The sequence below is a fragment of the Cuculus canorus genome, chromosome 1 (genome assembly GCF_017976375.1).
Source record: "Cuculus canorus isolate bCucCan1 chromosome 1, bCucCan1.pri, whole genome shotgun sequence".
NCBI classification, from domain to species: Eukaryota; Metazoa; Chordata; class Aves; order Cuculiformes; family Cuculidae; genus Cuculus; species Cuculus canorus.
The window spans coordinates 136,264,060-136,279,843 of NC_071401.1; the positions used below are offsets into that span (position 1 = coordinate 136,264,060).

Consider the following 15,784-nt stretch of genomic DNA (forward strand, 5'->3'; position numbering starts at 1 on the left):
CCATCCTTTGAGCATAGAATTGCCAAAACTTCTCAAAACTGCCAGAGATAACCCCTCATTCACTTTATTTGCTCTCCCACCTAGCCCAGCTTGCAGACGGACAGAGAGAAGGAGAAGCAGAAACCAAAAAGGAAGGAGAGCAATAGGAAGCAAAACTATCCAAGTGAGATATAGATAAATGGAGTGCAGGAGCCCTTCCCCATGCACCTTTGATACACAGAGACAAAGGATCAGGGTGCTCCCAGGGCTCTTCAGCTTCTTTGCTGCGTCCTGACTGGGCCATTCTGAAAGCACTAAAGCTTTCCTGAGGATCATGACTACCATGGATTCCAAGAGAGTTTTGGGACCACAAGTCCAGGATTCAAATTGACTTTACTGCCACGATTACTAGTTACATCTGCTATCCTTCCACCTCTTCCCCTCGGAATCTCTGATCTACAGAGATGTGATAAAATTGGGCTTGAATTTGTTTTTTCTACTATTTGGTTGGATTTTTATTTATTTATTTATTGGTTGTGTGTTGAGATACGTGAGGACCATTTTTAGAGTCAGGTTGTTAGATGCATCAGGCGAAAAAAAAAACAGGATCTTCAGACAGCAGATGTTTTTAACGTACATTTAATTTACGTTTGTGGCCATGACACGTCAAAAAACAGGAGTTCTGGCATTCCAAACACATTGTGAAATAATACTAAACACTGAAATTTGACAGATGTCCGTAATACAGAATTTATTTCTGTCTGCATCACCCCCAGTGCACAAGATTTCATTTGAGATTGATGTGACATTGATGCACCACCCCACTCTAGAAATACACAGGACTTTGATATTCTGCTTATGCAAAGTTTATGCCAGTGCATCCCAACTCCCAAAAGAGTGTTATTTCAGGTGTGTCACAGATGACATCATTCACCTTCTCCCAAGGAACTTCATCAAGGAAGGACATTTGATGCAGAGGAATTAAAATGCTGGTCCTACTAACTTCAATAGATTCAGAATTTAATTTCCAAGAGTCCAGATTTTTGCCAGAAAAACTGTACATAGAGCTCTGCTCCAGGGAGAAGCAAACAAATGTGGGTTTTTTAGCAGAGTCTTCATTCCCATAGGGATGGAAAAAAATATTTAGGATTCATCTACCAGTGATTCTTGAGCTAATTTCTTCATAGATGAATAATGACACGAACTGGCTGTTTGCCCAGCGTTTTTAAGCATTCTTCTATTTTCTGTCTAAAAGCTGTTAGTATTACAGCAGGAAATACTAATCTAAATGGGACTGGAGTGATTTTAAAGACATCTTTACAGAGCACAAACCAGATCTTGAACTTTCTCAGCCCTTCTCATTAATGTATGAGGAACCCTACTAAGCTACAGGTAACTGTTATTGTAACTTACAGAATTAGATTTCTCCCCATACCTAGATAAAATACTTAAATTTTCAGTGGGAAAAAGCTGAAGGAAAAAGGAAGTCCGGAGCTGCTCCTATTACTCCTGCAATGGCCTTTGGCTGCTGCCAGTTGACAATTTCCGTCTGTGGGGCTTTGTTCACAAGATCTACATAGCTTGTAGCCACTTGGTTTATGCTCCTGTCCTTGAAGTTTCCCCTTCTGCCACATAATCACAGTAGCTCTACTTCACAGTATAGGTCTTACCCATCAGTGAAGAGTCAAATAAAGTAAGGAAAGTCTTGCAAAACAAACAAATATTTTTCTCATTGCTTTGGTAAGAGACTTTTATGCAAGATGATTTAAATGTTGTGCTGTGTTTAGGAGGCAAGCTCCTTTTCACAGGGAGATTGACACTGGCAAATGAGTCTTTTTTAATTTCTCGTTCTCTCATTCTCTCCTTCAGCTACCTTGTTTTTCCTTTCTCAAGACAAAGAAAAGGAGAGAGAAGAGTTGCTGGTGCTTCCCAAAATACATGACAGAAATTGCCACTTAGCACAGGCAGCAGCCAGGGCAGAGAATATAAAAAGTAGCAGAGAAGTAAAAAGCTCTGCCTAGTTAGAGCATGTGTTAAAATGACCTAGATTTAAAAAAAATAAATAAATAAGACACACCTCTATTGTGTCAGCTGCTGACAAAGAAGTGATGAGACCCTGGAAATAGTGGATACTTGTAGATCTCTGAGCACTGAATTCATACAAGTAACTTGTCCTTTCCTTAGCTGCATCACATGTCTCAGTACCAACCAGCACCAACTCCTGCTCAGGGAAATCCCAGTAAATGCTCGGTCCCGGCAGGCAGCCTGGTGCATGAAGATCTTCTCACAATACATAATCTGATATACTCCAGTTTGCAGGACTCCTTCATAATCCTCAACCTCTGACAGAGAATATATTTGAGAGGTTCAGAAAACAGCTCAGCGTCTGTAAAGCACACTGTTTACAGGTGTGTGACTAGATAGCCATCTGTGAGCTCTGGTAGTATATTCCTCAGAGGGAAGAAGACATTCAACCTTACTGCCACTGGCACAGAGAAATGGAGGAGCCATGAACAAGAAGCATAGGTCAAGGAGGAAATGATCCCATAGCCAAGCACCTGGTGAGGCGCACAAGGTTAATACAAATGTTCATCGTCCCTTTTATAACAGGAATTTATATAGTAACATTAAAACTAAAACACATAGCAGGACTAAATCTGTGTGGGGTCAGCCTACTTAGTGAATTAAACAGTCCTTCCTTCTGCTAAAGGAGACAGGGAAAACACAGTATAAGCTCTATTTCCTAAGCCTGTGTATCTTCTGTGGTGGCTGTCACTGTATTTTTTTTGGCTACTCTCTCTCCTAAGGAACACAGATCCCTAACATTTTCCAAGAACTGTTTAAAAAACTTAGGTCACCAGGGAACAGTATCTCACCACGTGACTTAAACATCCAGTTGCCTGGAAGATATAGAAAAAAAACCTTCAGTATCAAGAGTTTACCAGAAAAAAAATAAGCTGAAATGGCTTCATTAAAGAGTTTTTGCACAGATATTTCTAGAGAAGCATCATTGACAGCAACTTTGCACAGAGATCTGGTTCTAATGAAGAAATTGTTTGCTATGACTAGTTCAGTTAGCCCCATTTGGTCACATGGGTTTGGTAAGTGGTGTAATTAATAGCACCTTATTTTTAAACTAACTCAATAAATATTCACTTCAATAAATATTAATTCTCTCATAAAATGTGAGAATAATAAATTGTATCTGTGTCAGTTGATTTGGCTTCAATGAGTCAAGAGCTATATAGGTGATTAAATGATTCACTGCATTTTGTATATGCACAGAAAGACAGATCTAATTGTGTTTTACTTTTTCTTAAGCAAATTGTGCTTAAACATATGTGTGATATCTATAACCAGTGGGTCTACATGACTCAAAAATACACATACTATGGAGTTCAGAGATGTTCATGAGAACACCTGAATTTGCTAGACTGCTGCTGCCATCTGCTTGCCAGTGCCTTACTTATCAAGCACACTGCAAAACTAAATTGCTGCATGCTTCAAGTTCTGACAACAGTAAATTCACTCAAAAAGCTTGACTGAGGCTACTGAAAAATAAGTCCACAGGGATCTGAAGTGCAAAATCTACTCTGTATTACCTTTATGTATTGATACTCCTCTCCACCCTAAAAAGAGCAATGTAATATTGCACTGCAGTGCAAATTAAATACCAGAAGCTATCACAGAATAGTAGTTCCAGTTTCACTACAGAGATAAAAGCTAGCACTGTCTGTTCCTCTCATACACATTTCTCCTTTAGAGTTAAAATCTTAACAGATTACAGATCCCCTCTCCTGACTAATCTATTTATCTGCCAGGACAATAAGACACATGAGGTCAATCATTTACTCATACTAACTCACTTCTGTGGCAAACATGGAGCCCGTTCCCCCTTGGTGAACTACATGTAGCTGAAAGGGGATGCTTGGATGAGTGATTTAGAAATGGAGGCAGAAAGATGTTTGTGTACAAAGCAGCGTGCACTTTGCATGACAAGCTGCGTACAGTGAACAAATTTTCAATCTGTACACATGTACAAAGCGTGAAACCCCTGCCTGGCACCACCTGTGTTTGCAAAGACCAGTCCAAAAAGGTTTCAGCTGGCATAAAGACTGCTGGACACTGACAATTGTTCTTCATTCAGTGACATCAACGCAGCTATGTTTATTTTTATCTATTTCAAACCTGGCCTCTTCTCCACACTTCTCTAGAAGGCTGAGAGAGACTGCTAAACTACTCTGAATCTGATGTCTGTTTTACAGCTCATTTTCATGCATTATATTCCGAAGTGAATTTGCATGGAAGATAAAATATAATTACGTACAAAGTAACATGTATATAGCCATGCATCTGCACACCCAGGTATAACACTTAGATGTTTGTTTAAATAACCTATCTCTGATGGCAAAAAATGTAAAGACACACAGATATTCCGACTACACGTTCATCCCACAAAAGCACGGGCAGATGCAGCCCACACAGAGCATGCATGATTACACATTGCTGCCACATGTACTCCTTCCAATTCAACAGCTCTGCTGCCCACTTTTCCCCAATCTCCCCTTCATGCCTCCCTTCACTCCCATGAAAACAGTGCTACTAACTCCTAAGAGTTATACAAACCTTTGTTGGTAACTTCCCAAGAAACTTCAAAGAGCAACAAATCCTGCACTGGTAGGTCTTCATCCTCCCACTGAGGAAGCCCGTTAAGAGAAGTCATGGACAATGATCTAGCCAGTGGCATTTTCTTCAGCCCTCAAATGGTCACCACGCAGGCGAATGTTCAATGTCACCACAGTTAGCAAATGTTCAGTTAATGTGGCAGTTCTCCGTAGTTCTGGTAAGAGCAGTCTGCTGGTGCGCTGGGCTTTGAGAAGAAAATTATTCAGATAGCTGGGAGCTAATGGGTTTAAACTGTCTGACCACCAGTATTAAATTGGCTCAGTGAAATCCTCAGGGCTTGAGAAGCAGCTGCTGGTAGAGGCAAGAATTTAAGACAGACCTGAGAACAGTCTTGACTGTTTTGGCGCCAGGGCTTGCTCGTTTTCTTCTTTTAGAGGAAAGTTAAAAATGGTCTTGAGCTTCTCAGCCACAGCATTCAATATCCACCACCTCAGGCACAACTGAAACTCGAGGGCTGTAAATTCAGCACTGCCCTGAACAAACTCCAGCAGGGAGCACACTTTGAGTCCAGCCCCTGAGTCCTCCCCTCGAGATACACCCTCCCATTAGCGCCCATAGACATCTCTGACTGCTGACCACTTAACAACCCAGTTAGTAGTTGTCAGTAGACTAGTTCTACATGATGTCTCAGATTACTTGTCAGATTATACACTGCTACCTATTCTTGTTCAGTTCATCAGTCTGTAAACAGTAGTTTAACTCAAACCCTTTCTCCACAATTAACTCCTGCAGTGCTCCCAGGGCTCTGCACAAGCTTTTGGTTTCACCCTACACTCTTGAGCAGGGCTGCAGCCCTGAGAGCTTTCACAGAGTTACAAAGGCTCTGTCCCTACTTTGGCACGTGCTTTAGCCATCCTTGCAGTCCTGGCCCCTGTTTTTCTGCATTGCTTTCTCTCTTTGTATGCTACAGCTCTTTTCTGGCCTCTGGGCCCATGTCCTCTGCTCAGGGAAATTAAGGAGTACTAAGTCAGCAAACAGAATGCCCCTGTCTTGCTCCAGCACGGAGCTGGGATGCTACAAGCAGTGCACACACACCTGCAGAGGTGTCAGTCCCTAAGTTACAACTTGAGATCCTCAAAGCTCCACAAAGCAGCTGCCTGCTGGGAAGATGCTTATGTGCTTACATGTCTGGTTGAGATGCCAGTGCTTCTGGGACAGCTGTGTAAGTTGAATCCGATTCTGAGCTTAGAGCATAACCTGCCCAAAATCTGCAGTTCAGCAGTGAACAAACGTCCAGGTGAGATCCAGGGTGTCTCACAGTGGCATAGAGGGAAAGGTTCTGAGTTCACTTAAGACATTAAACAGGCCCAAGGCAATTGGTTTAGAATACAGGCAGCTCATCTGCATAAAAGTCTCTTAGACATAACATAATTACTGCTCAGCTTACCTTCATGGCTAACTATTCCCAAAACCACTTGTTCTTCCACTTACACTTCCCATGCTCCCTCTGCACTCATGGCAGTCAGAGCCATCCCTGAGCTGATGGATACAGCTCACTGAACTAACTTAAAGTTGCAGACAACTCTTTTTGACAAGTCAGGAACCACATCCATCTCAACAAAGAGCCTGGCAAGAAGTGATGGAATAAGATGGTTGGGAACATGAAGAGACGGGAAAGGCGAGGGTGAATGCTTCCTCACCTCTCCTACCAGTGGCCCTGGCAGGCAGCCCCACATTGCACCCTGCCCGGGGAAGAATTCGGAGGTTTATCAGTTGGGTGTCTTTTTGTTTCAGTGGTTTGAGTTGCCTTATTTAACAGTTTACGGCTAAGAATGGTTATTTTTGGAGCAGCTATGACTTTTACTACATCGAGTAAATAGGAAATCATATCATCCTATAGGTTAAAAATAGTGTCATTTAAAAGAAAAATCAGTAATATTTTAAGGCTCACTTCATTTCTTAACCATCAAATCGCCTAAATCATGGTATCACACTTTTCCCTGGAAACCCTGAGCGTGAGGTGGAAAGGTGCCACTCTCCCAAAGGCCATCTCTGATGAGGAGTGGAGCAGGTAAGAACAAAGCAGCCCGCAAGCCCATCCTAATCCGAGAGGACTTCATCAGCCCTGTGTCAACACGTACACCACAAACCCAGACCCTGTAAAGGAGACAGCATAGGTAGTGAGCCTACAGTCTGCCTCACTAGTGGCAGCTTATAGGTGGACTCCTGCAGCCCAGTGGCCCCTCCTCTGCTGCCACCCTTGCTGTGGTCCACCAAGGGGTAACGGGCAGCCACGTGAGACCATGCCATTGCCTCAGCCCCTCACACCGATGGGTGTGATGACAGGCGGAGGCAGTGAGGTATCCCCATAGCAGAGCCCTTCTTGGGTTCGTTTGTATGGTACATGTGAACTTTATTTAGTCAAAATTGAGATCCTTGACAGAGGAACTCACGCCTTCATGCTGTTACTACAAGTAACTACTGCAAGCTGCAGCTTTCCAGAGGGAAAAAGATTCTGCCTCTCTACTCCACTGAAGAACAGCCTGAGACAGTTGTGCTTGTTTAGCCTAGAGAAGAGAAGGTTCCACGGAGACATTATAGCAGCCTTTCAGTACCTAAAGGGGGCTACAGGAAAGCTGGGGAGGGGCTCTGTATCAGGGATTGCAGGGATAGGATGAGGGGTTTTAGGCTGAAGGAGGGGAGATTTAGATTAGATATTAGGAAGAAATGCTTTCCTGCGAGAGTGGTGAGGTACTGGAACAGGTTGCCCAGAGAAGTCGTGGGTTCTCCATCCCTGGAGATGTTCAAGACCAGGGTGGATTGGGCATTGAGCAACCTGATCTAGTTGAAAGTGTCCCTGCTTGTGGTGGGGCAGGGTGGAGGGTTGGAACTGGATGGTTTCTAAGGTCCCTTCCAACCCAAACCATTCCATGATTCCATGAAACTAGATGGGTTTGCAGGTGTGGGACCTGTCATCACCACTGGCTGGGTACTATCCTTCCCTAGAGTCTTTGAAACTCGTTCAAGATACTGAAGTCAAACTGCTCACACCAGTTACCTCTCCAGCGATGACAAGCAAGCCTCTAATAGTGATGGCAGATAAACAGTTGCACAGGCTTACTGACATACCAATGTCCCTAAGCATTCAAAAGCCTAGAAACCCTGCAAATAATTCTAGAACAAAGAACTAAAGTTGTAACAATAAAATTTTTAAGCTCTTTGTATAGTCCATGGTTTTCAGGTTCTTGAGTGTCATATTTTCCCAGCTTTTGTAATAAGAGGATCCTTGTTTTGCTGTTTGAATTTGACAAAATACAATATAACCTTGTAAATCTTGGAGAATGGGTTTGAAAGAATCATCAGATACCACAAGATAATTTCACAAGCACTAACACACACTATCATTGGGTGAACCTGGGCAACTCATGCAACTCCCTTTTTGCAGGTTGGAGATAATATGGATTCTTTAAAGTGTTTCTGACTGATAAAAAGTGTTCAACAGTACTATGAATATTAGTATTTATTCATATTCAGAGTACATTTTGCTTTATCCAATCTGTCTGTCTTAAAGAAGCTTTGCACACAGTGTCATCTCAGATTCCTGGGTTTTTTTTGTTATTAGGCATATGAAGTGCCTAGGAAAGGTCAGATCCAACGGATAGTCCAAAAACTTTCATCCCTGCAAATGTTCTTTATTGCAAGAGGGCAAAGGGCCCTATTCATTATATTTATGGCCTGCCAGGATTAAGTGCAGGATCTCTGTGATGCACATGGTAGTCCCTGTTTGCTGCCATATAGGAGGTAACACCTGTAGCTATACACCCACAGCAAAATGAACTCCCCAGAGGAAAAGCCATATTCTGACAGTACGAATAGGCCAGCTTAGCACACACAGAGGAGGGACAGTCACCAAGAGCAGAAAGGAACAGTAGGGCAGTCACTAGCTACCCTCCCTTTAAGTGCAAGGAGTGAGAGGGGTGCTCTGCTAACGCTAGAACATGTCAGGTTTGTCATAGAGACCAGGAAAGGTTGTGACTATGATTGTACTGTTCATACCTTTTCAGCTAAACAGAGGACAACTTCTGAAGCGGGAACATGGAAACCTACCCAAAATAGTAGGTTTTAAAATACAACGTTGATTAAAATCTTTTCCAGAAATCTGGAAACCAGTGAAACTGGTATTGAGCCTAGCCTAATCTAGGCTCACATACCGCTCTTATCACGAAAGTATACAAATGCCCTCTGGTGACGCATTGTTCAATGTGACTCAATTCTGCCAGATATCATTTGCTATTCCACAAAATTCTTTTTCAGCCCACAGAAGTGTAATTATGTCACTTGCAAGGACACAGCACAATAAGAAGGCTGAGCATACAAGGTCTTTGAAGAGAAATCATACAGTTGTCTGGAGACAGCAATGCAAGGACAATGCAGTGCCTTCTGCCCTACCTAAAACTCTTTTTGAAACTGTTACGATCCAGAATATTGTCTCCTCTGCATGCTTTGACCTAACTCCGTCTGTCTGGGTAGAACAAAGTTTTCTGCAAACACAAACTCAACACATCACCCCAGGAAGTGAGTCGTGGATGTTGTCTTCACACCACAGTCCCTCCAGAAGAACCACCTCAGACAATATTTTTAATTAGAAAATCAACTTCAGCCTCCTTGGCTGAAGTGAGAAACGACATATTAGGGGAAGAAACACTCTAAATGTGTAGGAGTTTATAATGAGATAACTGTCTTGGTCTGGCTTGTTCTGAACATAATTGTAGTTTCAAGGTTTGTCTGCATAAACAGTAAGGAAAAGGGGGAAAAAAAGACAGAGATATTAAAAATGCTCATAAACGTTAAGTCAAATTTTACAGAAGGAAGCTACGATGGTTTGTGGCAATTACTGATCTACACACACTGTACTTTAGAAACAGCAGTAGGTGGCACTGGTTGTATTAACATGAGTTTTCTGGCATCTGTATTGTTTTGCTTGACCACAAGTCTCTTCTGTCCCTTTCACTAAATCCTAGTTAATGGCAAACCTGTTTTACAAAGCCCGTGGAAACAGAACCACAATACAATCAGCAAAACAGGAGATCTCCATCTGGAAGAAAAGCCCCTCCCTCAGGCTGAGACACAGAGAGGAGAGGAAAAGAAGGGATCCCTAATGAGGTGAGCTCTTAATATTCAGTAGTGTGGGCTGCCAAGGCTAGAGTTTTTCTAAAGAAACTTAGAGATAGAGGCTGAGCTTTAATTTTGTATCCCTACAAATAACATCCACTCTTCTAAAGAGATACATTACAGACATTTATTTGCTGAGGTTGGTATTGACTTAGAAAAAGCAGTATGTTAACATTATATTTCTTCTTTTTTCACCTCACCTCAGGTTGTTGTTCCCTTCTTTTCACCCCTTTCAAACTTCATTGTGGTAATTTCCTGTCTTCACTTACCTAACTTTTAAAGGTGTTCCTTTGAATTCTATGTGTTGTAGGTGTCTTTTTGCCCCACTTGAAGGCCTCACTGTTTACTAGGTGCAATTTAGGTATCCTGATGAACCTTCCTGGAAATATTTTAGAAAAAAATCTCAGGTTTTTACTTAATTAAAAGAAAAAAATCTTTTCCACAATTTTAAAGCAGAAATGTCTGTTTTCCATAGTTTAGCTTAGTGTTATACAATCACAGTAAGATGTCAGCTGCACTTGGTTTTAACCCTCCTAAAGAGAAAAGGGTAAAGGCTTACTATATTTTGCCTCAGAGACTGATAAACCTCATTATGAATCCCAAAGTGGCAGAGAAAATTAGAATAATAAAGCAAACCTGCCTAAGTGATGTGTCTAAATTGTTCACCAGCATCATTCTCCTTTTCTAAAGAGGCTTCATGATCAGGGATCTTCGCTTTGCTTGCCAGCCACCAAGTGGTCTGAAATCCAACAGCAGAGCTGTGTTGTGATGGACAGACAAATATGCGTAAGAGTGAGATGCTGAGGATATGTAGTTACCCTTAAGGCATTTGGCACTCAGTGCATGGGCAAATTCTTGTCAAATTGTGTCTGGGGAAAAACTTCTGGAGGCTTTAGAGGCCAGATCCCGGTAGCTGATAAAATCAGGACCTGTTCTGAGGAGGTGGGGAACCAGTGTCTGTTAGCTCAGCTACTCTTCTCTCTTTCCCTCATTAGACAGAGCTAGGATTTTGCCCCTTTCAATATGCTTGGTAAATTGCTTACCCAAGGGAACTCTAGAAAAATCTCTGTGTGTGGATGCATACCCCCCTACCAATTAGTTCACTTTTGAGATGGTTTAAAGGATAAGTGTTTATCAGCCTGATCTCACTTTCCTAACCTTCACAGAAGACCTGAGCCTCAAACTCAGCCTCAGACCCCTGCATTCTAGGGTAGACAGCGGTTGAGAAATTCTTGGCTGAGGATACTCCCAAATTGTTAGACTTCCTCAATTCTGAATTCCAAAGATATTGAGGATAATTTTATATGCTTATAAGCCCCTTAAAGCCACAGACCGATAGAGGTGAGTTTGTACCAGTACTACAAATTATTTTGTATATAACTTTTTAATCAATAATCAAAAATATCCAAGTCTTTGAGGCATTTATGGTGCCATGACAGGAATAATTTAGTTTCAGAGAAAAAAAATGCTTGTTCAAAACTGTAATTAATGCTGAGAGGATAATAGCAGCTGCATGGCAAGACAAATAGCTAAACAGTTTTATTTTCTTACCACAGCAGAATACTCATGCAAGTAAAGGAATTCATGCTTTGGAACAGCATATGAACTCCTTGGAATGTTGCTGACCAATCTTTTTGCAATGGCTGCCATCTTTAAGCCTTACCTGTTGGGAAGTCAGACTCCATCAGCTAGACCGTTCCTTTTTGCTGCCATGTATCTGTTTACTGCGTGGGCTCCCCTGAGCTGCTCGCTTTGCTGTGCAGATGTCATGAGAAGTGAGGGTTCTTGGGCATTGCTAGCAGCATGCCAGAAAGCTGTCAGAGGACAAAGCTATCTGCAGAGAGAATAGCTCAGTGAGAGAATAGCCCATTTTCTAGCACATTGGTAATTTAGGGTCATTGTGGAGTTTAGGGAGAATCATAGAATTGTTCAGAAATGCTCTAGGGACAACTCTAATTGCCTGCCTGAACTCAGCAAGTTCAGATCATTCCAGCTGTGAAGCAACAGCCTTCATACCTGCTTTATGCAAGTCCAAAAATTACTCCAAATCTCTCACAAGTGGAGAATTGTTCTTTCCAGCTAGGATACAGCTGAAGAGTAACTCTGTGAATGGCCAGTAAGGAGAAGAGGCTATGAAACACTGAGTGCTGGGGAGTGAGGTGACACAATGGAGTTTTCTCAGTGACACCTGATATATGTTTTATCCCAAACAGGCACGATGCAGGTGGGCACCATGACACACAAAAAGACATTCATATCAAGTGGCTCGAGAGGCTAATGCGACCAGCTTCGCAGAGCACTGTGACCTCTGCTCATTCACCCAGGAGATGCAGTATGAGAATTAGCCATCAGTGGTGTTCTAATTTGTGGTTTCTCCTTAGCTGCAAGCGTTAACTACACAAAGACTGAAGCCTCACCTGCCTAACATTCTAGGAGTTTCACTTTCTTTCATAATAATTGTTCTTCCTTTCTGTAACAAAGAGGACTACAGAAATTAGGCTTAATTTTTGTTGTTAGAAATGTTAAAAAGCTCAGGTTAGGTATGTATTCTTAGTACGTCTCTTATCTTGTGTGACCTTGGAGGAATTCCTATCAGGGCTGGCAGCTCAGCTTCACAGAGTTTATCTCCATACCCTCAAGTAGTGAGGACTGCATCATTTTACTTCTCTGGCTGCAAACAAAGGTTTCTATGCTTTGAAAGATTATGCTGCAAACTCAAAAGTGTAGTGCTGGATGAGGCTTTCTCATTCATTCAGCTAATTAAGTATAGCAAGGATTTTCAGTATTGTAGGGAGTTAATAAAAAACAGGTTATCCCACGATCAGTATGCAGTGCATCGTAAGATTGAAATTTAATGTGTTGAAATTTAGCCATTCAACAAACCACTTAAGCATAAATCCTACTAAGTAGAATATGGGCACTTGATCTAAGGTGACTGTGGTCATCTTTTCTGTCTGAGAACCACAGTACTGACTTTGAATGCCCTTGAAGTGTATTGAAAGAGATGTTTATTATTCTTCTATCTTTGCGAAAAAAAAAAAAACCAACAAAACACAAGCAAACTCCTCCCCACCCCCCAACCCTGCAGCATTCAGAATCATCCCAATACAGAACAATTTGCTATGGGAAAAACAAACTCAGTGAAATGAACAGAGATCAAAAACACTCTTCTGTACCTATCTTCAGTCTGAGAGTATCAAGCACTACTCTGTTTTCATATATGGGGAGAAAATGGGGAGGGAAAAGTTTGATGTTATTCTTAAGATATGGCAATCATTCCGGATTCCCAGTGATACTGGGAAGAGTATTCCAGTATCCACTACTGGTAGAGACTACTGAATGAACAGAAACTTCAGAAATCACTGCATTTCTGTCTTATTGTCTGAAATACAGAATTAGCAGCACAGAGGTAACTATCTTAAACAATACGTCTTTTTCCTTCCATTTGTGTTTTCATTTCGCACATCCCACAGAGCAAGAATTATGAATATTCCCTTCCAGAAATCAATGCTGGTAGGAATCCACACTATTTTGACAAATTTTCTGGTTTTTTTACCTCAGATATTGATCATGTAAGCATATCTTAATAATGTTGAAGAGCTATTAAAGAGGAGAGCATAAGGGAGAAAATATTTACCCTGCAATCTTATTTCGCATAGCCTGGGCCACATTGTGCATTGTTGCTTATGTTTGCAGACAAGTTATTCATTTCAGCCACTGGGTAGATTCAGCTCTCCAGAGTCTGACCTCTCCAATAGACCAGTCTAAGTCAATTATTTGCACGACTCCTTTGCTTGTACAGAATAATAACGCACGTGGTATCTCAGGAATGGTTTATAAAAATGTTGTACAATCACAGTGATTGGCATGAATTTTAGGAAAATCCTGGCTACTGTAGCCTCTGAAAAGCTTTGAAAGTTTTGACTTGTGTAAGGCTGGATTTACAGGCATGCATTTACAGAACCATTCATAGAAGAAAGAAATGCCCAAAATTGAGGAAGAGTAGCTGGAAAGCTGCCTGGCAGAGAAGGACCTGGGGGTTTTGGTTGAAAGCCGACTGAACGTGAGTCAGCAGTGTGCCCAGGTGGCCAAGAAATCAAACAGCAGCTTGGCTTGTATCAGAAATGGTGTGGCCAGCAGGATCAGAGAAGTGATTCTACCCCTGTACTCTGCACTGGTGAGGCCACACATTGAATACTGAGTTCAGTTTTGGGACCCTCCCTACAAGAAAACCATTGAGGTGCTGGAACGTATCCAGAGAAGGGCAACAAAGCTGGTGAAAGAACTGGAGAACAAGTCTTAAGAGGAGCAGCTGAAGGAACTGGGGATGTTCAGCCTGGAGGAGGCTGAAAAGAGACACCTTATTGCTCTCTACAACTACCTAAAAGGAGGTTGTAGAGAGGTGGGTGCTGGTCTCTTCTCTCAAGTGATAGGACAAGAGGGAATGGCCTTAAGCTGTGTCAGGGGAAGTTTAGATTGGACAGAAGGAAAACTTTCTTCACAGAAAGGGTTATCAAACACTGGCACAGGCAGCCCAGGAAGGAGGTTGAGTCCCCTTTCCTAGAAGTATGGAAAAGGTGGGTAGATGAAGTGCTTAGGGATAAGATTTAGTAGTGGACAGGTACAGTTTGAGTTGATCATCTCATCGTATCAAAGGTCTTCTCCAACCCAGCAATTCTATGAAAATCAGGCATTGCCCTGAGAGGACATTACACTATGGCATTGTGTCATTCTGTACTACAATATAAGGATCTGACTCTGAAATGTTTTTGGGTACTGGTCATGCTGGTATCAGTGAGAGTTGAGCATCTACGTTACACTGAGTATGTGTGGCTTAATATCTACAAAATGGGGAAACAGCATTCTTTTTTTTTTTTTTGCAGCACAAGGCTCACACAAAGTGGGTAAACACAATAACATTGCTATACACCTACATGTTCTTTTTAATACTATTTCACTGCTTAAACCTGCCTTCAACTCTCTGCCCTTCAACTCTATTTTTATCCTTTGACTACTAAAAAAGCAGCTGATCTAACACTGCATCTGAGCTTATAACAAGCCCCACCTCTTGCTCAGGTGATGGCTGATTACCACTAACAGCAATGTTTGACTGAGCTTGCAGGCTGGTAATAAAGCAAGAATGCTACTCATTTATCTCAATGTTCTGCATGTACAGTTGGAAAACTCCATCTCTCTGTCCTTCTCATACATTTCTTTGGAAAGCAGCTTATATCCAAGGCTGAGTGTAACTCAAGAGGACTGAGCTCCAGTCCTCTGTCATGACACTTGCAGATTTTCTGCTAATCTGTAGCCTCTATCTACGTACCTACAAATGCAAGGAGTCTTGGTCCTCACAGCAGTTAACATAATGTTATCGGTCTTACCTACAAGTCAAGCAAGTTGCCCTTTTTTAAGTGTTCCACTGTGCTTCTCACTGGCTCTACTATTCTGTCCAACAGCACCACAATGTTTTCTGTTAGACCAAGGAGTGACAAAGGTACCTCTTGGTACAGAGGAATGTGGGTAAAAACCTGTTTTATCCAACGAAAGGCAATACAAGAACAAAGTTCATGTATCAATGGGCTGTACAAACAAAGCCTATACAAGATAAATATGAATCTATCACACTGAGGAAAAAAAACCCACAAATATCTTTCAGAGATAAAGTAATATGGCAATATAGTTATTAAGGACTTAGTATAGTCTTATGTCAACCATATAATGGATAGACTCCAAGTGACAGAAAGTGATAGGCTGGTGTTGAGTAAATACATGCAGGGAAGCTATTCTACATGCAACTACAATGAAGTTAAGATACAAGACTATATGATAAGACTTCTAATAATAATTACAATATAATTAAGGTACTTGCATAGAGTTTACAAGCATCAGTGAATGCAAAAAAAATAATCAGAAGACCCTATTTAAACTAGGGGATTTTTGAAATTTCGTAAGATACTCATTCCTATGTAATAATTTTGAACCAATACCCCATCAATACCCACAA

General features: G+C 41.6%; 1 protein-coding gene across 1 annotated transcript in view; it reads right to left on the reverse strand.

The window, feature by feature from the left end:
- GYS2 (glycogen synthase 2) overlaps positions 1 to 5,422 on the reverse strand; it is a 47,821-nt gene extending 42,399 nt beyond the window's left edge. Inside the window, exon 1 of the mRNA XM_009569794.2 lies at positions 4,606 to 5,422. Coding sequence (XP_009568089.1) covers positions 4,606 to 4,726 — 121 coding nt within the window. The 5' untranslated portion in view covers positions 4,727 to 5,422. The remainder of the gene's footprint in view (positions 1 to 4,605) is intronic.
- Positions 5,423 to 15,784: the final 10,362 nt, after the last annotated feature.